At 37.2% G+C, this 22,126-nt stretch overlaps 2 protein-coding genes and 1 long non-coding RNA gene across 3 annotated transcripts; 1 reads left to right on the plus strand and 2 right to left on the minus strand.

The window, feature by feature from the left end:
* Nucleotides 1–717: 717 nt before the first annotated feature.
* On the minus strand, nt 718–1,457 carry LOC120111197. The gene is made up of 3 exons (XM_039127756.1): nt 1,329–1,457; nt 1,146–1,238; nt 718–916 (listed from the first exon to the last, which is right to left on the minus strand). Exons 1-3 carry the CDS (start codon nt 1,455–1,457, stop codon nt 800–802), a joined length of 339 nt encoding a protein of 112 aa, XP_038983684.1. The 3' UTR covers nt 718–799.
* A 52-nt stretch (nt 1,458–1,509) lies between these two features.
* LOC120111232 lies at nt 1,510–3,906 on the minus strand. Its single transcript, XR_005512312.1, has 3 exons — nt 3,640–3,906; nt 2,903–3,544; nt 1,510–1,556 (listed from the first exon to the last, which is right to left on the minus strand). It is a non-coding gene; the product is annotated as an uncharacterized LOC120111232 (long non-coding RNA).
* Nucleotides 3,907–14,695: 10,789 nt separating this feature from the next.
* On the plus strand, nt 14,696–21,991 carry LOC103723213 (interferon-related developmental regulator 2-like). Its single transcript, XM_039127458.1, has 13 exons — nt 14,696–15,055; nt 15,305–15,470; nt 17,497–17,577; nt 18,166–18,248; nt 18,333–18,445; nt 18,541–18,651; nt 18,836–18,948; nt 19,050–19,374; nt 19,449–19,532; nt 19,642–19,692; nt 19,791–19,862; nt 21,076–21,144; nt 21,596–21,991. The coding sequence occupies exons 1-13, from the start codon at nt 15,046–15,048 to the stop codon at nt 21,632–21,634; spliced, it is 1,317 nt and encodes a 438-aa protein (XP_038983386.1). The 5' UTR covers nt 14,696–15,045; the 3' UTR covers nt 21,635–21,991.
* Nucleotides 21,992–22,126: the final 135 nt, after the last annotated feature.

Below are 22,126 nucleotides of genomic sequence, written 5' to 3' on the forward strand. Positions count from 1 at the left end.
AAACAACCATCATGCAGACAAAATTATTTTTATACCAAAAACTGAATTCTGCTTGTAGACAACTCCACCATGATCACCTGAACAAAAGCTATCCATGTACCAGAAACTAGATTTCACATGCTCATAACTCCACCATGTATTTGAGAAAGCAAAAAAGAATACACAATCAATAACCACATGTGAATAATAATAAACTAAAATTCAAGTATAAGTTCACAATGACATTTCGTTTAATTTGGTCCAAATCTCTAAATAACTTATGTAATATAAATGAGAATACATACCAACAAGTATTTGTACCACCAGTTGAATACATGGCCCCATCATGATGGATAGATGACTTGTGCATTTGAGTCTTTTCCTTTAAGAACTCTGTCACCAAACTTGTAAGATGTGCAATTTGCTTCTGTTCTTCCTCTCGCTCTTTCTTTTCCTCCTCACGCTCTCTCCTCTCCTGCTCCAATTGCCTCCGCAGCTCCTCACGCTCTATCTCATGCTCCATCTTCATCTCCTCCATCTCAGCTTTAAGTTTCTGCAACTCCCCAACATGGTCTTGTGACACACGACTAGGTGTGGAAGAAGATGAAGAGGGCTTCGGCCCATCCCCAAATCCAAGAATGTATCGCTTCCTTTTTTCAAGTGCCTGCCTAGACATCTCCTCTGATGTTAATTGCACATTGGATTGGGAAGATTCTTCTCGCAAGCTTAACATCTTTGACTGTCAATGCAAAGGTAACAACAGAATTAAATGTATATAACCTTGCAAAAGCAGAAACTAATTTAAATGATTATTGAGATTTTAGATACCTACATGTTTCACGGTGCAAATAGGATCAATCCACTCTTTGTTCTTCTTGGTATGTGTTTTCTTATAGAATTCTAAAAATTCAAGATTTTCAGAACCATTAAACTCCGGCTGCAAAGTGTAATTTAGATTACCATATAGCCACTACATAATAAGAAAACTAAAATAACTGATAGATCTACTTGCATAAAAGGATTCCAAAAATATACTTGCAGCAAACTAGAATAAAAAATCTACTTGCAGCAAATTGTCTATTTTACAATAGCCAAAACTATCCCATAGACTGTTTCACAGGCAGTTCACAAAAAATATAACCAGTACATACTCAAAAACATATTACCTGTATAGTCATTGTTGCAACAAATGACCGAGATCCTAAACAATGATTGTACTCAAACTTTTTCCTATTCTTTTTGCCAGCTTTTGATCTCACCTTCAAAAAAATACAAATTAAAAATCTAAAGAAAACATTATGATCAAATATTTTACTTATAAACTCTGAAGCACTAAATATGTAAGTTACCTTGTGTTCTTTGCTTTTCCACACATCGTCAATTAAGTGGCGCCAATCCTCTTGAGTCACATGTTCGTATGGATGACTATAAGGGTTCACATGTAAGACGTTCTTAAGATGCTTATAATGCAATTTCATATTGTGCCTCCAATTTTTGTAAATATTGTAGCATTTTCTGTGGACAACTTGCTGAGATACTAGATTGCCATGATAATCATCCGAGATTTTGAACTTGTCCTAAAGACATAAGTAAAATTATTATGTAGTATGATCAATGCAACTATTACAAGTACCTAAAAAAATATTGTGCAATAAATAATTACAAGGACAGATTGTATGATAGCAGATTGAGTAGCCTCGTCTACATGCCGCCACGTCGGTATGCCCTTAATTGGACACATTCTCCTAATATACACCCCCAACAGATTGGCTACCTTTGGGGCATTAATACCACATAAAGCATTCCACTCATCAAGTACTGGAACAGAGAGCTTTTCTCCGCCATTCTGGGCAATGAGCTTATCAATTCCTTTCCCAACTGTCTTACCCCGCACGCGCTTTGATGATGAACCTGCTAAAATACTTAAAAACTTTAGGCCATAAGACAAACCTGCTAGTGATAGACAAAGAGAACGCAAAAAAAAAAAAACACAAAATCACTGAAATGCCATCATTTTACCAAGAATATCTTAGCAATAACAAGATTCAGAAAGATGAGTTTTCTCACCCACGCTGTTGGCAATAATAGGTGGACTTGAAAGCTCGTGGGTTTGTTGGGTAGAAAAGGTGGGGAGCAAAGTAGGTTGGACAGCCATCACGGGCACAAGTTCAGCATCTCTAGAAGAATTCAGTCCTTCATTATCAGATGGCAGATACTCTTCATCATCATCGCCATTGCTAATCTTGTTCGGTCCTTCATTACCATTCTGATTTGAACCAAACAATGCCTTGGACATGCCCGGTATGCCAAGAGCCTCTAATCTCATTGAGTTCATTTCAATCCATTTTTGCCTTTGCCTTTCGTATCCCGTCGGCTTCTGGGACAAGCACCCAGGCTTCACAAATTTTTTACCTACTTTATGCATATTTCACAATAAAAACCAGACAGATACATTACATTCAGCCATAAAGAAATATGAAGTAAAAAGTAAATCACACTCTCCATAAAAAACAGAAGCATGTAAGATAAAAATGGATGATTTTCATTAACATAAAAAATAGAAGCATGTAAGATAAAAATGTTCAACTTTTCTATAGATAGATCATTAGATAAATATATCATGGCTCTAAATCTAGATATGTATCACTGTCACTATCAATGTCTTCTTCTTCATCGCTAGGCTCCTCCATTACTTCATCGACACTCCCCTCGGCTTGATCTCGCCCACGACACTGCAAAATGACCTCCTCTTGAATAATTTCAGCATCAATATCATATCTGCGCAAATCCATTGTGGTTGGCTCTTCAATGGAAATTGGTTCAACGTCATTGGTTTCATCTTGTTGGAACGCATGATTGAGAACAATGGTTTCTTCAACATCATTGGATTCTAAATCACTCATCTGTGGCACATCCCATATACCTCGATGCTTGAATCTTTGGACAACTTTTCAATTGCCACGTCTCTCTGCAGTGTCATTAATATAGAATACTTGCTGCACTTGACTCGGTAGTACAAAAAAATCATCTTTGTACCACCGACTTCTTGTATCAATGCTAGTGCAATGCGCATCAATGCAGAAAGTTTTTTTACTTCCAGTGTTGAACCATTCGCATTGGAACAAGACGACTTGTTGTCCGAACATATATGTTAATTCCCAAACTTTGCACAAGTAACCGTAGAAGTCAATCGGTTGCCCTTCGTGGTCCCCTTCAACAACTAACCCACTATTCTGGCTTTTACGGCGGTTGTCACGTTCGATGGTATGGAATCGGACACCATTACAAAAGCACCCTGAATATATGTTGACTATCGGACGAGGACCGTTGGCCAATGACCATAATTCATCAGTAGCTTCCGGTGATCGCTGGTTTCGAAGTTGAGTCATCTATAACAAAAAAGTGACATAATATGTTACTTCACTTTCAAATACAAGGATAACTCAAGGTGCCTACATGTTAATTAATTTTGCTTACGCGATCTTTGAACCACTTGGAAAATTCTTTACGTTGTCTGTTTGTGATGTCAACTTCACTCTCACCTTGTATGTAGTTCTTGTGTTCCCTATTCGACATTCCGTAACGTATAAATAACATATAAGTCTAAAACAACTAAATATATAATAGCTGAATCTTAATAAGCAAGTTAAAAAAACATACTCTCGATATTGATCCACTTCTGAACTATTGTATAAGACAAACCATTCAGCCATCTCGAGTTCATTGATCGGCACATCAGGTCCCCTTCGGATTAACCCAAATGGTCGGGCACTTTGAGTGAAGACTGCTAACCCCGTGCCATGATCACCACCGTCATCATTCCTTTCTTCTCTGTTAAACACTGTTTCGATTCCATCGAGGTACATTGAGCAAAATGTTGTACTCTCTTTAGAAATATATGCCTCAGCGATAGAACCTTCTGGGTGAGCTCGGTTGGCAACAAATTCTTTTAGAACTCCGAGTAACCTACGATAAATTATAGCTCAATGCTAATAGAAAAATTCTTACATGTACAATAATATACATGATTACTATTCCTACTATACGGTTGCAAACAATTACCTTTCAATTGGATACATCCATCGATATTGCACTGGCCCTCCAAGAATAGCCTCGCGAGGCAAGTGAATAGCTAGATGAACCATGACATCAAAGAAGGCAGGAGAGAAAATCTTCTCAAGCTTGCAAAGAATAAGAACAATTTGGTCCTCTAATTTTTTCAAACCAGCTATTTTTAATGTCTTGGAGCACAATTGCTCAAAGAAATTGCCTAACTGAAATAATGCAGTATTAAGTTCTTTGTTGAGATACCCACGCATTCCAATTGGAAGAAGGCGTTGCAAAAGAATATATAGTCATGACTTTTCAGACCCGATAATTTACCACCTTGAGTACTTACACAGCTAGAGATGTTTGCCGCATAGCCATCTGGAAACTTAATCGATTTTAAAAAATCACAAAACCCTTGTTTCTCTTGCGGGGACAATATGTACAATGCTGGAGGCTTCTCATAAGATCCGTTCGCCCGCTTTTTTAGGTGTAACTCCTTCCGTATACCCATATCTGCCAAATCCATGCGTGCTTTTTCTGTATCCTTGCATTTCCCATCTACGTCCAGTAATGTCCCAACAATATTTTCTGCAATGTTCTTTTCTATGTGCATGACATCCAAGTTGTGACGCAGCTTAAGTATTTTCCAATAAGGGAGATCAAACAGAATACTTTTCTTGGCCCAAATCGTGTCATCATCTTTGCCCCTTTTTCTTTTCTTATTAATGCTTGGATGCTTGCCCAACGGCTTGTATGTCCCTGAATTAATTTGCTCCAAGATCTCTTCTCCCGTGAACTCTCGTGGCCTTGACCTGTCCTCACTTTTACCATTAAAGAGCTTGCTCTTTCGTCATATGTGGTTCTGAGGCAAGAAACGCCTCGCACCCATATAGCCAATCTTACTCCTCAAACGTTCTGATGAACATCTTCGTTACAAATGGGACAAGCCAAATAACCTTTTGTTGGCCATCCAGACATGTAACCATATGCAGGAAAGTCATTAATGGTCCACATGAGAGCAGCACGCATTCTAAATGTACTTCCACTAGAGGCATCATAAGTTTGCACGCCATCCTTCCAAAGCTCTTTCAACTCATCAATTAATGGCCTCAAGTAAACATCTATTTTTTTGCCGGAAGCCATTTTTCCGGGAATAAGCAATGACAGCATACAAAATTGTTCTTTCATACACTTCCAAGGTGGAAGATTATAAGGCATCACGATAACGGGCCACATACTGTACGATGTGCTCATATTTCCAAAAGGATTGAAACCATTAGTGGCTAGCCCTAACCTTACATTCCGCAGATCCTTGAAAAACTCAGGATGTTGCCGATCAAAGTTCTTCTATTCCTCCCCATCAGCCGGATGTCTTGATGTTTCGTCATCCACTCGCTTCTCCTTGTGCCATCTCATATCTACAGCTATTTTCGGGGACAAAAATAAGCGCTTCAATCTCGATGTCAGGGAAAAGTACCGCAAAATTTTATGAGGGATCTTCTTACCGTTACCATCATTCAGCTTATATCTAGGCTCATCACATATAGGGCATTTCTCCAGGTTCGCATTCTCCTTCCAAAAAAGAGCACAATCATATTTGCATGCATGAATTAGCACATATCCCAAACCCAAATCTCGTAAAAATTTCTTGACTTCATAAAGGGTCTATGGAACAGACTTATCACACTCCAGTAGAATTTCCTTGTATACCTTCATGTTCATGTCAAAAGAGGAATTGCTCCACTGGTTATACACCTTAATATGAAGCATCTTAATAACGAATGATAATACTGTAAAAGTTTTGCAACCAGGATAAACGGGTCGTTGAGCATCATCGAACAACTTATCCAAATTCTGTGCATCCTCCCTCCCCAAGTTATTAGGCAATTCGTTAATATCGTCATTCATGAAAGCGCCCATGTAAACAGCTTCTAGCATATTAGACAATTCGTCCCTATCATCGGTGCCATCCCCAGCCATTCTATCCTCAACACCTCCACCATTGTCACAGTTAGCATCATTTGAAACACAAGATTGATGCACGTGAACAGATTCTCCATGTTGCACCCAAGTCTTGTAAGAAGGCAAGATTCCTTTCAACATCAAATGAATCTTGACAACTTGAATGCTTTGTTTTTTGTCATTCATGCACTCGACACAAGGACCCCAAATATCATTTGCTGAGCCTAAATTTGCCACCACAAATTCAATAAAGGACTTCTCCCCTTCTCTATATTCTTTACTCTTCATTCTATTTTTTATTGTCATCCAACTCTTGTCCATTTTGACTGACCTACAAAGTACTTCATCAAGTTAGATTGATTAGTTTATAGATTTATTTTTGTACCCTGCAAAAAAAAAACTTGCAGCAGAAAACCAGAGGCGGCCCAATACATTTGGGGGCCTAAGACAAATTCAGTGACGAATGAGGCCTTTTCTTTTTATTATTATTATAATAATAATAAATTTTAATAAGTATAAAATAGTTAAAAAAATGATATGAAAATAGATAGCTGTCAAGTATACTATTTCAACAAAGATGCATGAATTTAACAAAGAAAGACAAGAAGCCCCTTCAGTTTAATATAATCCTTGAATAGAAGCATGGAAAAATAATTAGTTTAAAAGAAATCCCATCCCACCATCTCCCATCTCCCATCTCCCCTTCGATACCTAAGCTACATCACAGCACGGCAACCATTCAACCCAAAAAATTAAAAGAATCTCCACCCTCTAAGAAGTCCATCTCCAATCCCCCTGTCTTTCTTCCCGATGGCCCAGCTGGATCAGGAGTAACGTGAGGGAAGGAAAACCAAGACCAAAACCAAAAAAGTGAAGGGATGAAAGCCAACCAAATCCCTCCCCTCTCTTTCTCTCCACCCAAAACAAAACTATTGTCCCCAAATCCCTCCTCGCTCTCTTTCCCTGCCGGCCCAAGAAAAGGCCCTCGCCCCAAATCCCCTTCGCCTCCTCGCTCTCTCTCCCTGCCGGCCTGACCGGAATGGACCTGGCGAAGCCCTGCGGCGGCGGCGGCGGCGAAGGATGAGAAGCCCTGCGGTGGCCGCGGTGGCTGCGGTGGCAGCGAAGGAGGAGAAGCCCTGCGGTGGCTGCGGCGGTGGCGAAGGAGGCGGCGAAGGAGGTGAAGCCCTCCGCGGTGGCTGCGGTGGCTACGGCGGCAGCGAAGGACGAGAAGCCCCCCAACGACCCCCACCTCTCCCTCTCCCTCCCGGCCTCCACTAAATCAAACAACGGAGGACCCCCACCTCTCCCTCTCCCTCTCCCTCTCCCTCTCCCTCCCGGCCTCTGCTAAATCAAATAATGGAGGAGTACACATACCTTGAAACGCCGACGCCGGGCGAACGGAGAGGCGACGGGCGAACGGGCGAATGCGATGGGTGAAGGCGACGGGTGAAGGCAGAGTTAAAGCAGAATTTACCAAAAAAAAAAAGTAAAAGCAGAATAGAGGAATAGGGAATTAGGGTTTGTTTGGTTTCTCACGTCCCCTACATGCATACTTTTTGCGACTAAAGTTTTTTTAGTCGCTAGAGGGGAACCTTTAGGGACCAAAATATAGTCGCCAAAAATTTTACCTCTAGCCCGCGCAAAGCGCCAATTTGGTTTTGCTTTTCTATGACTAAATATGCATTTAGTCGGTGTAGGATAATTATTCCGTAACTAACAAAAATATTGGTCGCAGATAGCCTTATTTTCAGCGACCAAACTTTAGTCGCCAAATGTTTTACCTCCATCCCGCCAACTTGATTTTGATTTTCTCCGACCAAATATGCATTTAGTCGGTGTAGGACAATCATTCAGTAACTAACAAGGATGTTGGTCGCAAATAGCCTTATTTGCAGCGACCACTATTCATTTAGTCGCTGAAAGTGGTCGCTGAAAGTGTATTTTCTTGTAGTATGTGTTTTGCAGTTTATCATCAACCCTGCCCCCCACCCTCGAAAAAAAAGGTAAAAAGAAGACAATTGATATAACTTTAAAAGTCATAAGCAAGGTGGGAGACTTAGCTAGTTAGTCCTATTGTCTAATTTCATGCAATCAAGAAACAACCCTAAACTTAGAAAGAGCCCTGATAGGAAGAAGGCATGGTCCTCAACTCTAGGTAGAGATGGAAGAAGGCATGGCTTGATGAAAGAATCAGATCCCATAATCCAAATTAAGGATTTGCTGGGTGCCTTATGGAGTATTGTCTCTAAAATAGTGAATTATTTTCATCTTATTATTTAATAACTCATAATCATATCTTGTTAGAGAAATATTTGCTACTCGACAATTTTAAGCAGACTTTCCAAGCACTTAAAATACTGTTCAATAGATGAAAACAGGAGGATTTATAATCCCGATCCATGCAGTCACATAATTTTTAATCTATTCCATTTGAATTGGAACTACATTTATACTTCAGGCACATTAGTAGAGCTGCATACGAATGCAGAAGTATGAGCACATTTGCACACTGTTGAAAAAATAATTTGTAATTTTCGGGAAGCTGAAGAATCATGGATTAGTCTCCCATGTATCTGGAAGATGAAGAATCAAGTGGAAGAACCTAGAAGATGATGCTTTAGTTTCCAATGTATTTTGGGTTAAGTGTTCATAGTCAATAATTAATTTTCTATGTACTTAGAACTTAAGTAAACTAATTAAGAGTCATGTAGAGATCAAAGAGTCACCTTTGTGGTAGTCTAAGAATTTTGATCCTGGTACAATATAAAATGGTTATACTTCTCAACTTTTCAATTCCTAACTATAGAAAATAAAACTGGAGTTGTGAAGAAATTCTCTCTCTCAACCTATTTTAATGAGGAAAAAAGTTAGTGTATTCTTTTATAGTGTTTCTATGCATTTGCTTGCAATGGTAATAGAAACAAAGATAGAAATGTATAACAATAGATTTCAAGAAAATACTCTAGGAATCCTACATTATTTTCCATGAATATCCCAAGAATATATTTTGATAATCTCCTAATGGAAATTATACAATAATAGATTTCAGGAATATACTTTGGTAATTTCTTGAATATGCTTTGATGATCTGACTAATCTCTTGAATATTTGGCTGCATGATCTTGGAGATTTCTTAAAAATTTGTACAGTCAACACCTTTTAGCAAACTAGAGTGGGTAACACCGAAAGCTTGGAGTATGTAGTTGGAAGCATTAGAAGAGCCCGTTTGTAAAATTATCAGCTAGTTGATTGGAGAAAGAGATGAATCGAACATAAAGTTGATGATAAGCCACACATTTTCGAACAAAGTAAAAATCAATTTTATGTAGGATTTGATATAGTTTTCTGAGTTTTACCATCGTCTGATGTGACAATAATCATTAGTGATGGAGGAAGAATCGATCCATCAACGAGATCGCACAATTGGTTGGCGGTGAAGAGAGGTTGGATGCATTTAAGTTGGATGGCAACTAAGAGAAGAGTCTTTGGTATAAAGATGGGAAGACTTGAAGATGATGCCATTTAAAATGCTAGTTTCGATAAGAATGAAAGAAATAAAAGGATAGAAATTTCAAAGAGGTGCTTGAGAAATTGCAAGAGAGACTTTGATACCAAGCAGGAAAAAAAAAGAGAGTTTGTGAAGAAATTCCCACGCAACCTACTTTGGAGAGGAGGTTTAGATATTCTTTTATTGTGCTTCTATACAATTGCTAACAATGGTAATAGATATAAGGATGAAAATGTAAAACAATAGATCCTAAGAATATGCTCTAGGAATTCTACATGATCTTGGAGATTCCACGAATATCTCAAGAATATGCTTCGATAATCCCTTAATAAAAGATATATGATAATAGATTCTAAGAATATGCTTTGGTATTTTCTCCAATATATTTTGGTAATATCTTGAATATTTGGCTGATTAGCACTAACTATAGCTGCTTCTTAATTTTTTAATTTCTCCTTAAGAGATTCAAACCATGCTAAACTTCTTTGAAAAGAATCTAGACATTAGCGGATTTTGAGAAGTTGTCTAAACGTGTATTTATTGTTGCTAAAAAAAAGTCCTCATACAACATTTCAAGAAAAAAGGTATTTTTAAAAATTTAGTAATTTGTAATATCATTTGAGAAGTACATTTAAGAGAAATAATGTAACAAGAAAATCAAAGTCTAAGAAAAATCTTTTACAAGAAATTAGAAATCTAACTTTTAATTTTTTTTGTGAGATTGCACCATATCTTTTACATATAGTAAGTTTGTATATAAAATATAATTAAGAAGATAAACAATTTAGATTTTCAAAAATAGATTTTTGAGAACCAAATTTATCACAGAACGAAACAGTTCCTTAATAATAAGATTTGTTAGTCATTGCATGACTTGAGCTTACCTATATCAATAGCATAATATGTCAAATAAATCTTAAATAATTTTATGAAAAAGATATATTAGCACCACTAAAATTATTGCAAAACTTATATAATATCTAAAATCTTAGCTGTAGTCATATACATTGTAGTCAGTCTTTTTGAAAAGCAACAATTATATAACTTTTTTTAGCTAAATCAGCTATGGTGATATGAGATAGGCTAAATATAAAGGGAGAAACATTCAGTGCTGGATGATTTATAAAATAGCATGCAACAATGATGTTGTGGTTCAAATTTGGCCCGAGGGTGACCACATCAGAGGAGTCGAGGGAGCCACCGGTGGTTGGAAGAAGAAAACGGGGGCCACCTCCTAGCAAGGGCGGCAGCGGACCTGCAGAAAGCCTCACCGGTGTTTTCGGTGAGGACCCTCCGACAATCAAGTTAGAATGAGGTAAATTTGGTCCAGCCAAAAAAGTTCCTTAGAAGTTACCTAACCAGGCTACTTATAATCCTGGTGGAAAGGCCCAGGTGGCAGAGGCACTCTTCGCCCTCATCATGAGAGGGGGCGTGGCTCTGAGCTAAATGGCACGCAGCTAAGGCTGGTTGGTGGCGTATGGTACTGTCCGTTCTCGAAAATGGTAGGATGTTGACAGCCACAGCATGGTATGCCTGGAGTAGTCATGGTGCTGTCCTTTGACTGTCGAGGACTAGCTATCGAAGCATGGTCGGTGGTGTTGTAATGTACGGCCACGTAGGAGGGCGTGGGCGCGGTTGTTGGCGAGGCCGAGCCCGTTGAGAGGTCGCGTCATTCGTTTGGTGAGGTCGGCTAGACGGGCGCTGAGGGTAGCTCGGCTCCCTGTGTCCTGAAGTGAGCTTGGTGGAGCGCCCCGAACTCGAGGGTCGGGGTGCACTATTGAAGTGGGCGCCTCGAGCTCGGTTGGGGCGGGTCGGCGAATATTGGAGATGCCACAAACTTGGTCGGGCAAGTTGGCGAATATCCGAGGCCAATGGAGCTTTTGCCGAAGTCCGAAGCCAAGCTGATTCTGGGCCAGACCGAGGATTCAACCGGTTGGTGTTGGCATTTATTCGGCCAAGACTGGGCGGCCTTTTAGCTGTGGGCTGAACAATCCATTTTGCCCCCCATCAAATGATACCCTTCAGTGTCCTCCCATATCCTAAAATCATTGAATGCACAAAATGCAGCATAACATATTTGTGAATTTATATTGGAAATGATTTGAGGAACCCAACAAATGTTGTGTGAAAAATTTATATTTTTCTTTTAAAAAAAGTATGAAAATATATGTTATTTTGCCCTATTGTCTTTATACCAAATGACCCAAAATGTCATGCAACAATTACATGCACCAGATAAGTCATGCAAATGCTACCCCTCCTTGCTCCATGCAAATTTTTGAAAGTTACTTGAGACAAGCAAGTTAGGATTCATGTGAAACCTTATATTAGGAGGAATTTATGATCCTAGTACTTCATCTTATAGTTAAGCTTCATCCTCCATCTTGAATACCTAAATCTCGAGTTGAATACCTAAAATTGAACCGGTGTAGTCCTTTTTCTTACATTAAATGTAGAAAAAGTAAATTTTACAAGAAAATACATGCAAAACAATTTTATTTTGCATCCGAAGCGATCGCGAAAATCTGTCAATCCTATCCAGATCTATAGAATGCCACATTGGTTGTCACATTAGCCAAGTTTTTTATATTGTTCAGGTTGGGCCATCAGGGCAATCATATCAAAATTTGAGCAATCCTATTTTCTTAGGAAAAAAAATTGAAAATTTGAGCTATTCTTAGTCCAAGCCTGTCAATTGTGCATCCCTATTGAATGGGTGGTGGTTTGAAGATAGGTTTGTAGAATATGCGTTGCCTCAGCTGCTAGAAGAAAAAAAGTACTTATGACTGTTATGTGAGGCAACACAATGGCAGCAAGATGGAAATCTTTGTTTGAATGGAAGAATTATGCTCAAAGATAATTTTTTAGGATTATAAGAAAGGTTTTTTTTTGCATGGATATCCTTCTAAAAATTCAAATTTACGTGAATACTCTTTTAAAATTTATATTTATTATATACCCTCATAAAACACTTTGTACACAAATACTTCTAATATAACAGTTCTTCTAACACCGTTAATAATAACCATATTTATTTTAATTAAAAATAAAATAAAAATTTAAAATTATTTTTATCCTCCATCACGATCGTCCTATAAATATATTTTTTTGCACATCGTATTTTAATTATTTTAATTTGAAACTGTTAATTTTTTAACGACATTATGTGACGTGGGTACATATATAAAAACAAGAATAAAAAAAAAGAGTAGAACAGCAAAATAAGTGTTTTATAAGATTATATATATGTAAATATTAATTTTAGGAAGATATTCATTCAAAATTAGATATTTAAAAGGGTATTCATGCAAAAAAATCCTATAAAATATGATCTATGCTGCTAATGTTGATGCTTGAGATCTATAATTTAAATGGAAGAAAAATGATGTTAAATAATTTTCTCAAAAGATGCTCATCGATAATTGTTAGGACTATGGAAAGTTAATATAAGAAAATGAATCTAGGAAGTAGTGACAAAATTCCCTTGGATTATGCTGCTTGTTTAGGTGACCATCAAGCTTAGTTTCAAGCTAAGAAAGTAAAAATTAATTGAAACTCTCCAGTGATGGGTTGTCACCTTGTGACGCACATTCACCTTCTCTCGTTGGGTGTGAACTGGCAAAATCTCCTCGGCTCGCAAGCGAGGCCGCGTGAGAGCGACTTGTTATGACCTACCCCTTCTAGAAATCAAAATTTGATCTTGCTCCCCCCTCGCTTACAAAATTCTTGGAATATTCTACAAGAAAAGAATATGCTTCAGCCGGATATTCTTACACAGATTCTCTGATGAGTCGGTCGCAGTGTGGTAAAAATTAGCCATTGTTTTTGTCCTGAGAAATTTTTTTCTTTTCAAATAAGCCCCTTACTTATCTCTAATTAGATAAAGATCTTTCATTAAACCCTTCACTCATATATCTCCTTGGTCCCTGAGGCATCTCGCAATGTTCATGCCTAGCAACATGGTATTAATTAGATGAACTTCTTAGCTTTAATCGCTCTCTTCTCTTTATTGTTGAGACTGAGAATTCTTTTCTCTAATATTGTTATAGACTATTTATATGACACATTAACATCTAAGTAAGCACCTAGAGATGAAAGTCTATATACTTAGAAAGCATGTCATTATTCCATTCCAGTTACACTTACCGCTTGCTATATTGTCAATTCAATGGGAGAACTTACATCTAATTATTTGTTTGACTGAAACTAGATGGTTAGTCTTTCTATAATTTATCATGTATGTTTTGTTTTGCATATAGCTAGATTTTGTTTTACACATAAACTACGGCCAAATATAATTGGTTATTTAAACTAAGACATAATACATGCCTAAGTTGGAGGGCTTAAATGCAAAATGATAGTTAGGTAAGACTTAATTTTTTATTTCTCCTATCATGTATGGACCTTAAGCATATTTCTTAAGTTTAAGATAGGAACTATGATCAAGCACTTCACCTCAATTTATGTTAATAATCCTCTTCTATCCGATTAAAGTTAACGAAGAACTTAACTTTTTAACTTTCAAAGCTTGATAAACTAAAAGCATAATTGCATAAATTGGATTTCACCAACTTGATTTCACAAATATGATTTTCAAAGTATTGTTATTTCTTCCATGCATGTGAGAGAACGAAAAAAAATTAAGCAACTATAGAAGTAAAAATTTAGGTCTAAAAGAAGAAAAAGAGATAATATGGTTAATTTAGTATACTGAAGTTACTAATAAATCAAATGATAACTAACATAGTTTAATTTTGTTTATTTTATGTAAAAAAATCAACTTACATATCACCACATATCTTTTCATTCGATTCCTAAATAATAATAATAATTTCAAGAAAATATTAAATGGCAATAAAAGAAGGCAGAAATACATGCTTGTCGTATATACTTCTTTCCATCTGATATCTGAAAGTCAATAATAGATCATATGAATGATCCATTAGAGGACCAACAATTACATGGCACTCATGTATGTTGCCTCGAGTGCATCCACCACATAAATTTCTTCTACGTGTCAAATAGACATTGAACACCTTTTCTTTTTTAGTGCCAAAATTTAGGAGCTCCCTGCAAAAATGCTCAAACTTCATGTCCTTACATGTAATATATATATATTTTGATAATATCTCGCTATATTTTTACTCTTTTTAGTCCACCGAGGTGACCGGCCTCCGATGCCACACCGATCCAAAATAACGCGGTGAAGTAAAAGGGTGGTTGTCCAAATTGGACTCCTCTAGGGTTTTCTCTCACCGCACCGCTTCAAAAGCGAATTCCGTCCCAACCTCTGCCTCTCGTTTTTCCCCTCCTCATAAAACGAATCCTCAACTCCTCCGTCCCAATTCCCTTCTCCTCCGACCTCTTCCCGTCATCACATGGCTCTGCGCTTCTCCGGACGATTCGATGCCGTCTGCTCTTCCTTGATACCCAATTTTTCCTCTATCGCCTTCGAATCCCTCCTCTGTAGCTCTAGATTGTTCCCCGCTTCCTCGTCTCGGATCCATCGCGCCAAACCCTGGTTCTGACGTCTCGGAGCTCTCGCCATGGGAAAGGGTGAGTGAATCGCTTTCAATTCTCGTCCTATCGATTGAATATTACTGTTTGATGGCTTATTTTGGAGAAAAGATCGGATTTTTTGGCTCTAATTTGATAAAGATTTGATCTTGGATTTGGATTAGGTCATAGTTTGGTTGAATTGGGTTCTGAGATGGTTTCCCCCATCATTGGAGTCTGTTTGTTTGATTCTTTTTTCATTGATTAGAAAAAAAAGGATAGCTTTTGATGGAGATGATAATTGTTCAGGTAACCGACGCAAGGTTCGTGCTGATGAGTTTGACAGCAGTGATGCTGATAGCGTGAGTTCTACTTCGACGGCTTTGTCTGAGCTAACGCTGGCTGACGAGACCGAGCACGTGAACTCTCTCGAGTTCGTGCTAGAAAAGTACATCGATGCTCTCTACGAAAAGAGGTATCTCTTCATGTTCTTTGCTCACCAAATGCTGTCTTGTTTTCCCCCAACTATTTGAATTTGGCTTTTAAATTGATGTAGAATAATTTATGTTGTTCTGCGTCTTCAGTTTCAAAACCATATGAAGGTGATCGTTATTATTTCTAGACGAGTATATTTGAATTAATACTGCAGCATTGGTTAGGAATTTATTGCATATGACATAAAAGGTGCCTACCAAGAATTTAATATATGATCTTCAATATCCTGATACTGATACCTGTTGCATGAATATGAGTTATGAATTTCATATCTCTTCTAAGAAAGTACTAGAATAGTCTATTATGTGTGAGAAGGTTTGGTTCTCTATAGATATCAGGCCACTCTTTGATTGCCTGTTTAATATGATGCAGACCTACAACATTCTCCAACTTCAAGTAACTAGTGTGTAGGTTAAGTGATTAATGTAGTACCAAAAATGCACTTAAGAACTTTAGATAAAAATAAACACGAGCTTTTCTCTGTTTTTGCCAATTTTTTTAGAGTGTCCTATCAAGTAATCATGCAACAGAACATAATAGAGGGTCAAGCTTCAACTCTTTATCAACAAAATAAAAGGTGAAAGGGGCCTGTGGTGCTTCAACCCTTTATTAACAATTTGAAAGGTGAAAGGGACCTATAATTTATGAACAAACTGAAGAGGATTATGGAAAATAATATTCTATGCCAATAAAAACTTTCTGACTGTTTTTCTAAGAAACGAAATACTCAATGACATAGATCTCTATACCTTGTATTATGCTTTTAATGACTTTGATATCTCTTCTTCCACCTCCCACCATGCAACATTTAGGGAACATTAAAACTTAATAGCTTGAAAGACCTGTAAATCTTAAAAATACTTTCAAACATGTGTCTATCAAACATATATCTGTTTGTCTTTTTTTTTTTGATGAACTACATTTTCTGTTTGTCGTGTACTATGTTTTATAAAGACTGGAAGTAGTAGTCTTATGAATTGTAAAATTGCACATCTGCAACATAGATTATGACATGGACAAGTAGGTTTTATGTTCATTTTGAATTCCAGATTCTCATGTTCTTTCCTGTTCGACATGCAACACAGACTAGAGGTGTCATCGCTTTTGAAATTTGCACATGGATGAAAATATCTTTGTCTGGCACAATCTTATGATATTTAACAATAAATCTTAAAAATACTTTCAAACATGTATCTATCAAACATATATCTGTTTGTCTTTTTTTTTGATGAACTACATATTCTATTTGTCGTGTACTATGATTTAGAAAGACTGGAAGAAGTAGTGTCTTATGAATTGTAAAATTGCGCATCTGCAACATCGAATATTTAAAAGTAGGTTTTATGTTCATTTTGAATTCCAGATTCTCATATTCTTTCCTGTTTGGCATGCAACAAACACTAGAGGTGTTGTCGCTTTTGAAATTTGCACATGGATGAAAATATCTTGGTCTGGCACAATCTTATGATATTTAACAATAAAATTACTTGTGTGTAAAAATTTCCAAGAGATAGCAAAAGAAAAGGATAGAGTCTCTTCCTGCTTATTGTTGCCAGTTGGATGGATTGGACAACAGAAATTATGCTTTGCAATAAAAATTCAATGGGAATGACCCAGTTTTTCTATTCTAATATTTGGTGACTCTGCAATTGCCACGATTTTTGGTTTGAGCAGCCTTAGTAATTGGTTGGTATTCTGTTGAAAGTCAAGAATTCCTGGCTGGATTTGTCAAATGAGTTGAGAAGCTATATGATGAATGGGTATTAAGAAATTAATTTGTAGATGATAGTACTCCCGCAATATGTTTGTAAAATATACACTTATATGAACTCTACCATCTTGATCATTATTGAATTTACTGCATGGTCTACTTGCTATGATCTATATTTTCTTATATATGTGATTTCACATCATATATTGTGCTTTATATTGATATCGAAAATCGTGCAATTATTACTGCTTTTTATAAGTTGGAGCTGATAAAAAATTGCTTGTTGTATATAAAGGGGATCTACGAGGGAGACGGCTTTGTCAGGGCTTGTCGATGCCTTTGAAGGTCACGTGCTCGCTACGTTTGTGGAAAACAAGTAAGCTGATCCTATTCGACCAAGTTTTTGTAATGTTTTGCTGGTAATCATATAGATGACTTGTTAAATATTTGCTGAGTCTGTGGAAGTTAGCATGCAAGAACGTAAGTGGGAAAGTAGAGAATCAGACACACAGACATACTCCTTTAGTTTTTAATAATTTTATATTCTGGATTTGCTAGTTTCATCTGCTGTTTTGAGACTGGTTTCACACATAGGGGTCTAATTTGTATCCACTCTTAATGTTTGGACACATCTGGTTTAACCATCTTGTGTATTGGATACCACCCAGTTGAGCAGTATGGAAGCTTCTGTTTGCACAATAGCACATTGCAACCTTTTTTTTTCACTTGATCAATAGCAACCTGAAGTTAACATGCTGTTTTGCAATAGTTTAGTCTCATAATGCATTTTAACTGGTGTCTTGTTTTAAAAACATCTCTTTTTCCTGTCATATGGAATGTAAGTATTTTATTAATAAAAATGAGATTTTTTTCCTTCAAGTCCAGTTATCTGTGATGCATTATGCTGTTATGTAATCTGGGTTATCTTGTACTTATTTTTACATCTTTATATACTTTGCTGCAGATGTATTACTTTATTGCACCAATGCATCAATTCAGTCAAAAGGGGATCTACTAAGGAGAATTGCTTAGCTTCCAGGGCCATTGGTAAGCCTCTAATCCTTTTGAAGTAGTGCTTTTATTTTGATCAGCTGCCAATTTTGTTTTACTATGTGGTGCTCTTGTTTGAAGGATTGCTGGCCATTACTGTTGGTGCTGGAACAAGTGCACATGAAATAATGGAGGAGTCAGTGCCACAACTATCTCGAGCTCTTAGATCTGCGTCTGATGCACTCAAGATATCCGTATGCCCAGTTTTTAACTCCAGATTTGCTTTTCTCCAGCTCTTTGTGGACCATTCATGTACATGCTGCTTTTTAAAATTGATTCTCTGTTGTAGGTACTGGATTGCTTATCCGTCATCACTTTTGTTGGTGCAAATGATTTGGCTGAAACTGAAACATCTTTGAAAATCATGTGGGAAGTGATTCATCCAAAATCAGTCTCCAATGTACGTAAGCATGTTGTTAGTTTCCAGTTGAGTGTGATTTGCAAATTTGTGCACTGTGCAGCTGTGTTTAGGTTTTCATGTTATATATTATAAATTTTAATAAATGGGATCCCATTTATACCATCTTGCTGTCTGCACCATGCATACTGAGAATAACATTGTTTTCTGCTTTTTTTTCTTAAAGGTTGGGCCTTTGAAAAAGCCTAGTTCTGCTGTATTAGCAGCAGCCATATCTGCATGGTCATTTCTTCTGACAACCATCAGTAGCTGGAGAATTAATCCTGATACTTGGAAGGAGTAAGTGGAAATCTCTATTGCTTGTTTTCACTTTTTTTGACCAATGAATTAGATTTTTTTTCTAAGTGATTATAACAATCTGCTTTAACAATTTGTTTTAGGTCAATTTCATTCCTGTCTACTCTATTGGAAGCGGATAATCGTTATGATCGTTCAGTTCGTATTGCTGCTGGTGAAGCAATAGCACTTTTTTTCGAGTTAGGGATACTGGACATGTCCTATAATGAGGAGAGTGGTATTGAGAGTTTTGATGATGAGGTCTCAAAGCGCCGTACCGTTACATATATGCAATCAATGAAGGCAAAAATATCAGGTCAAGTTTATAACCTTTCTATGGAGGCAGGGGGTAAAGGTGCTGACAAGAAAAATCTTAATGATCAGCGAGAATTGTTTCAGAAATTTGGGATTTTTTCCAGGTACTTTTTTGTCTCTCTAATATAGTATATCTAGTAGTAGCTGCCATGAGCAGTATTCTTATTTAAACTGATATGTGAATTCAGTTTGGTGAGTGTCCTGAAGTGTCGCTGAAAATTTCAAGTAAACGTAACATTCTGAGAACTTCAACATGGGGCCAATTGGTTCAGGTATTGAATTTTTCTCTCTTCTGACTAGCATGGAATGTACTCAGAGAGCATCTATGGATGTCTTTACTTAAAATGTCATGAAGAATTTGCTAACTTGGCTGCTTAACAGTTGAACTTCTTGAAGCATTACCTTGGAAGAGGTTTTCTCAAGCATGCACAGGTTAGTTTCGTAGCTATGATTAGCTCTGATTGACTTTTATAATAAGTTGATTAACTATGTTATCTGATGTTCTTTTCAATCTATCTATGAATATACAGGAAAACGAACTTCTTCATGATGTTTTTGAATACATAGTAGATAAAACAGAAAGTCTATCAGCCAAGGAGAAGGTGGGATTTTTTAACTTCGACCAGCATATCAGAACTCATTTTCAGATCAATCTTTTCTTCCTGTTTTATTATTTATATGATCCACGGACTTTTTCTTTCAATTTCATGTGAGCTATATTTTTGTTTTTGTTATGACAAATGAATGTGCTGGTGTAAAGATATGACACTATGATCCCTTATCCCCTTCCTCCACCCTGGTTTGGTTTCCAATGTGTTTACATCTACTGGAATGCTTTAAATTTTGATCTTTCGTTGGATTGCTCCAGAATCTATTTTTGACCTGTTCCAAACAGTACTCACTTGGAAGCATTTTCATTGTTCCTGTACAGGGACCTGACATGTTACACTGCAAAAGTGATGTTGGTGTGCCTTGTGAGTGGGATGACAAGTTTGCCTCCCAAGTACTGGATCTGTTTTCACTGCTTTTGTTACAGGCCATTTTGAGGGCTGGGTTGTTGTAAAATGTATTCCAACTTTATGAGAGTACTTCAGTATGGCTCTTTGGCTTCTAACCCGTGCCTCAAAGATGAATGAGTGGAATTGTTCTACATCAAATATTTTATTCTTCCTTGCAGTCTAGATTCTTTCCAATTGTAAAGAAACTTTGGTGCATTGCTTCACAGTTCCATTAGTTTGAACTCCAACTCATAGAGGTTGACATTGGTACAAGCCAATTCCCTAGCAAGCCTGCCAAAACTAGTAAGCCTATGAAAAACACCATACCTTGCACACAAATAAGAAAGGGAGAGAAAAAACGAAAAGAAAAGGGGAACTCCATTACCACAAGTTGCTCATCAATTTTTGGTTGTGTATGCCAGCTTAATGGGTAGTTTAAATATCATGCATGTCCTTTTTTTAATGTGGACAATTTTCCTTATTCCACTGATATATATAATATGAATTTCAATATAGTCATTAATCCTGTATCATGAAGGAAATTATATGTTCTCCAAAACAATTTTCTAGAGTTTGGTAAAATGATAGAGGATCAGTATGGCTCCTGTACGGTCTTGCATTGGAAAGAACTACATGTATTTTTGAAACAATTAGCTTTATTTCGTAACATGTGTATGATTACCTTTGATGCTTGATCTTTATTCGTGGGTTCTTGTGGTTCTATACTTATGGGTTTAAAGATGACTAATTGTAGTGGTTTTTATGAATAATCTTATACCTATGAGTTCTCCTAACTTGTAAAACTTCATTCATGCAGAAAATTTCAAGGTCTATGGATAAAAAAGGAAGAAATCAACAGTTGAACAAGGACCGCAGGATGGCTCAGGTACCATCTGCTGTAGATCCGAACCCATTACATATTTGCTGTTATGCATTCCTCTTCCCTAACATGATTACCGTCTGACCTGCATCTCACTTATGCATCGTTGACATGATGGGTGAACCGTACCCGAGAGATGGCCTCGTTATCATTAACGGTCAGATGCATTTTGGGACTTCTTAATCTATATTGCTACTAAGATCTCGTGAGATGCTGATTGTAGTAGTCGACTGATGAAAGGGAACTCCTATGATTGATAGCAAATGAGACCCTCCCATCTCCCATCTGACGCACCTATTATGGTTTAAGGCTGCCGCATGGGGATGTGGATTATTATAGGGCTCACTATCTAGACACCAGGAAACTTATAAATACTCTGTTTTGCTAGAATGCTGAGAGAGATGCTTTTTAGTTGTAGTTCCTCACTCGTTCATGTTTATTTTTCTTGTATGTGCAGGCTAGGAAACAGGGGCACTTAAGTGCTCAAGATGCATAGAGATTGCGCGATTGTTTCAAGCCTAGAAGAGGGCTTCATTCTGAAGGCTGCCTCTCCTCAGCATCAATTTTTGGAATCCAGTCTACAGTTAATGCATGACTGTTGGTTGACTGATTGATCTACTTGTAATATCTTGAGATGTTCATTGGGAAGAATAATATTATACACTTCATATTTGTCGCTGCTTGGCAATCCTTTCTGTGCCCATCCCTTCAATGCAAGAAGTTTAGAGATGCTAATAAATGTTGTTTTTTTTTTTTTTGCCTGTTAACGTGACTGAGCCTGTGAACTGTATCAATCTCATTCCTTTACAAAGGGATGAGTCATGGGTAGCTCTGCCTATGTTCTTAATGGCATCAATACCTGATTCTCTGTCCGCATAGAAATTTGTCATGAATCTTGACATAGCTGTTCAGTATTCTCTACGCCAAATCCTGTTGAAAATTAATATGAACAAGTTTTTGTAGAACATACAGTAGAGAGTATAGAAAT

This window comes from Phoenix dactylifera, chromosome 6, assembly GCF_009389715.1.
Source record: "Phoenix dactylifera cultivar Barhee BC4 chromosome 6, palm_55x_up_171113_PBpolish2nd_filt_p, whole genome shotgun sequence".
Classification (NCBI taxonomy): Eukaryota; Viridiplantae; Streptophyta; class Magnoliopsida; order Arecales; family Arecaceae; genus Phoenix; species Phoenix dactylifera.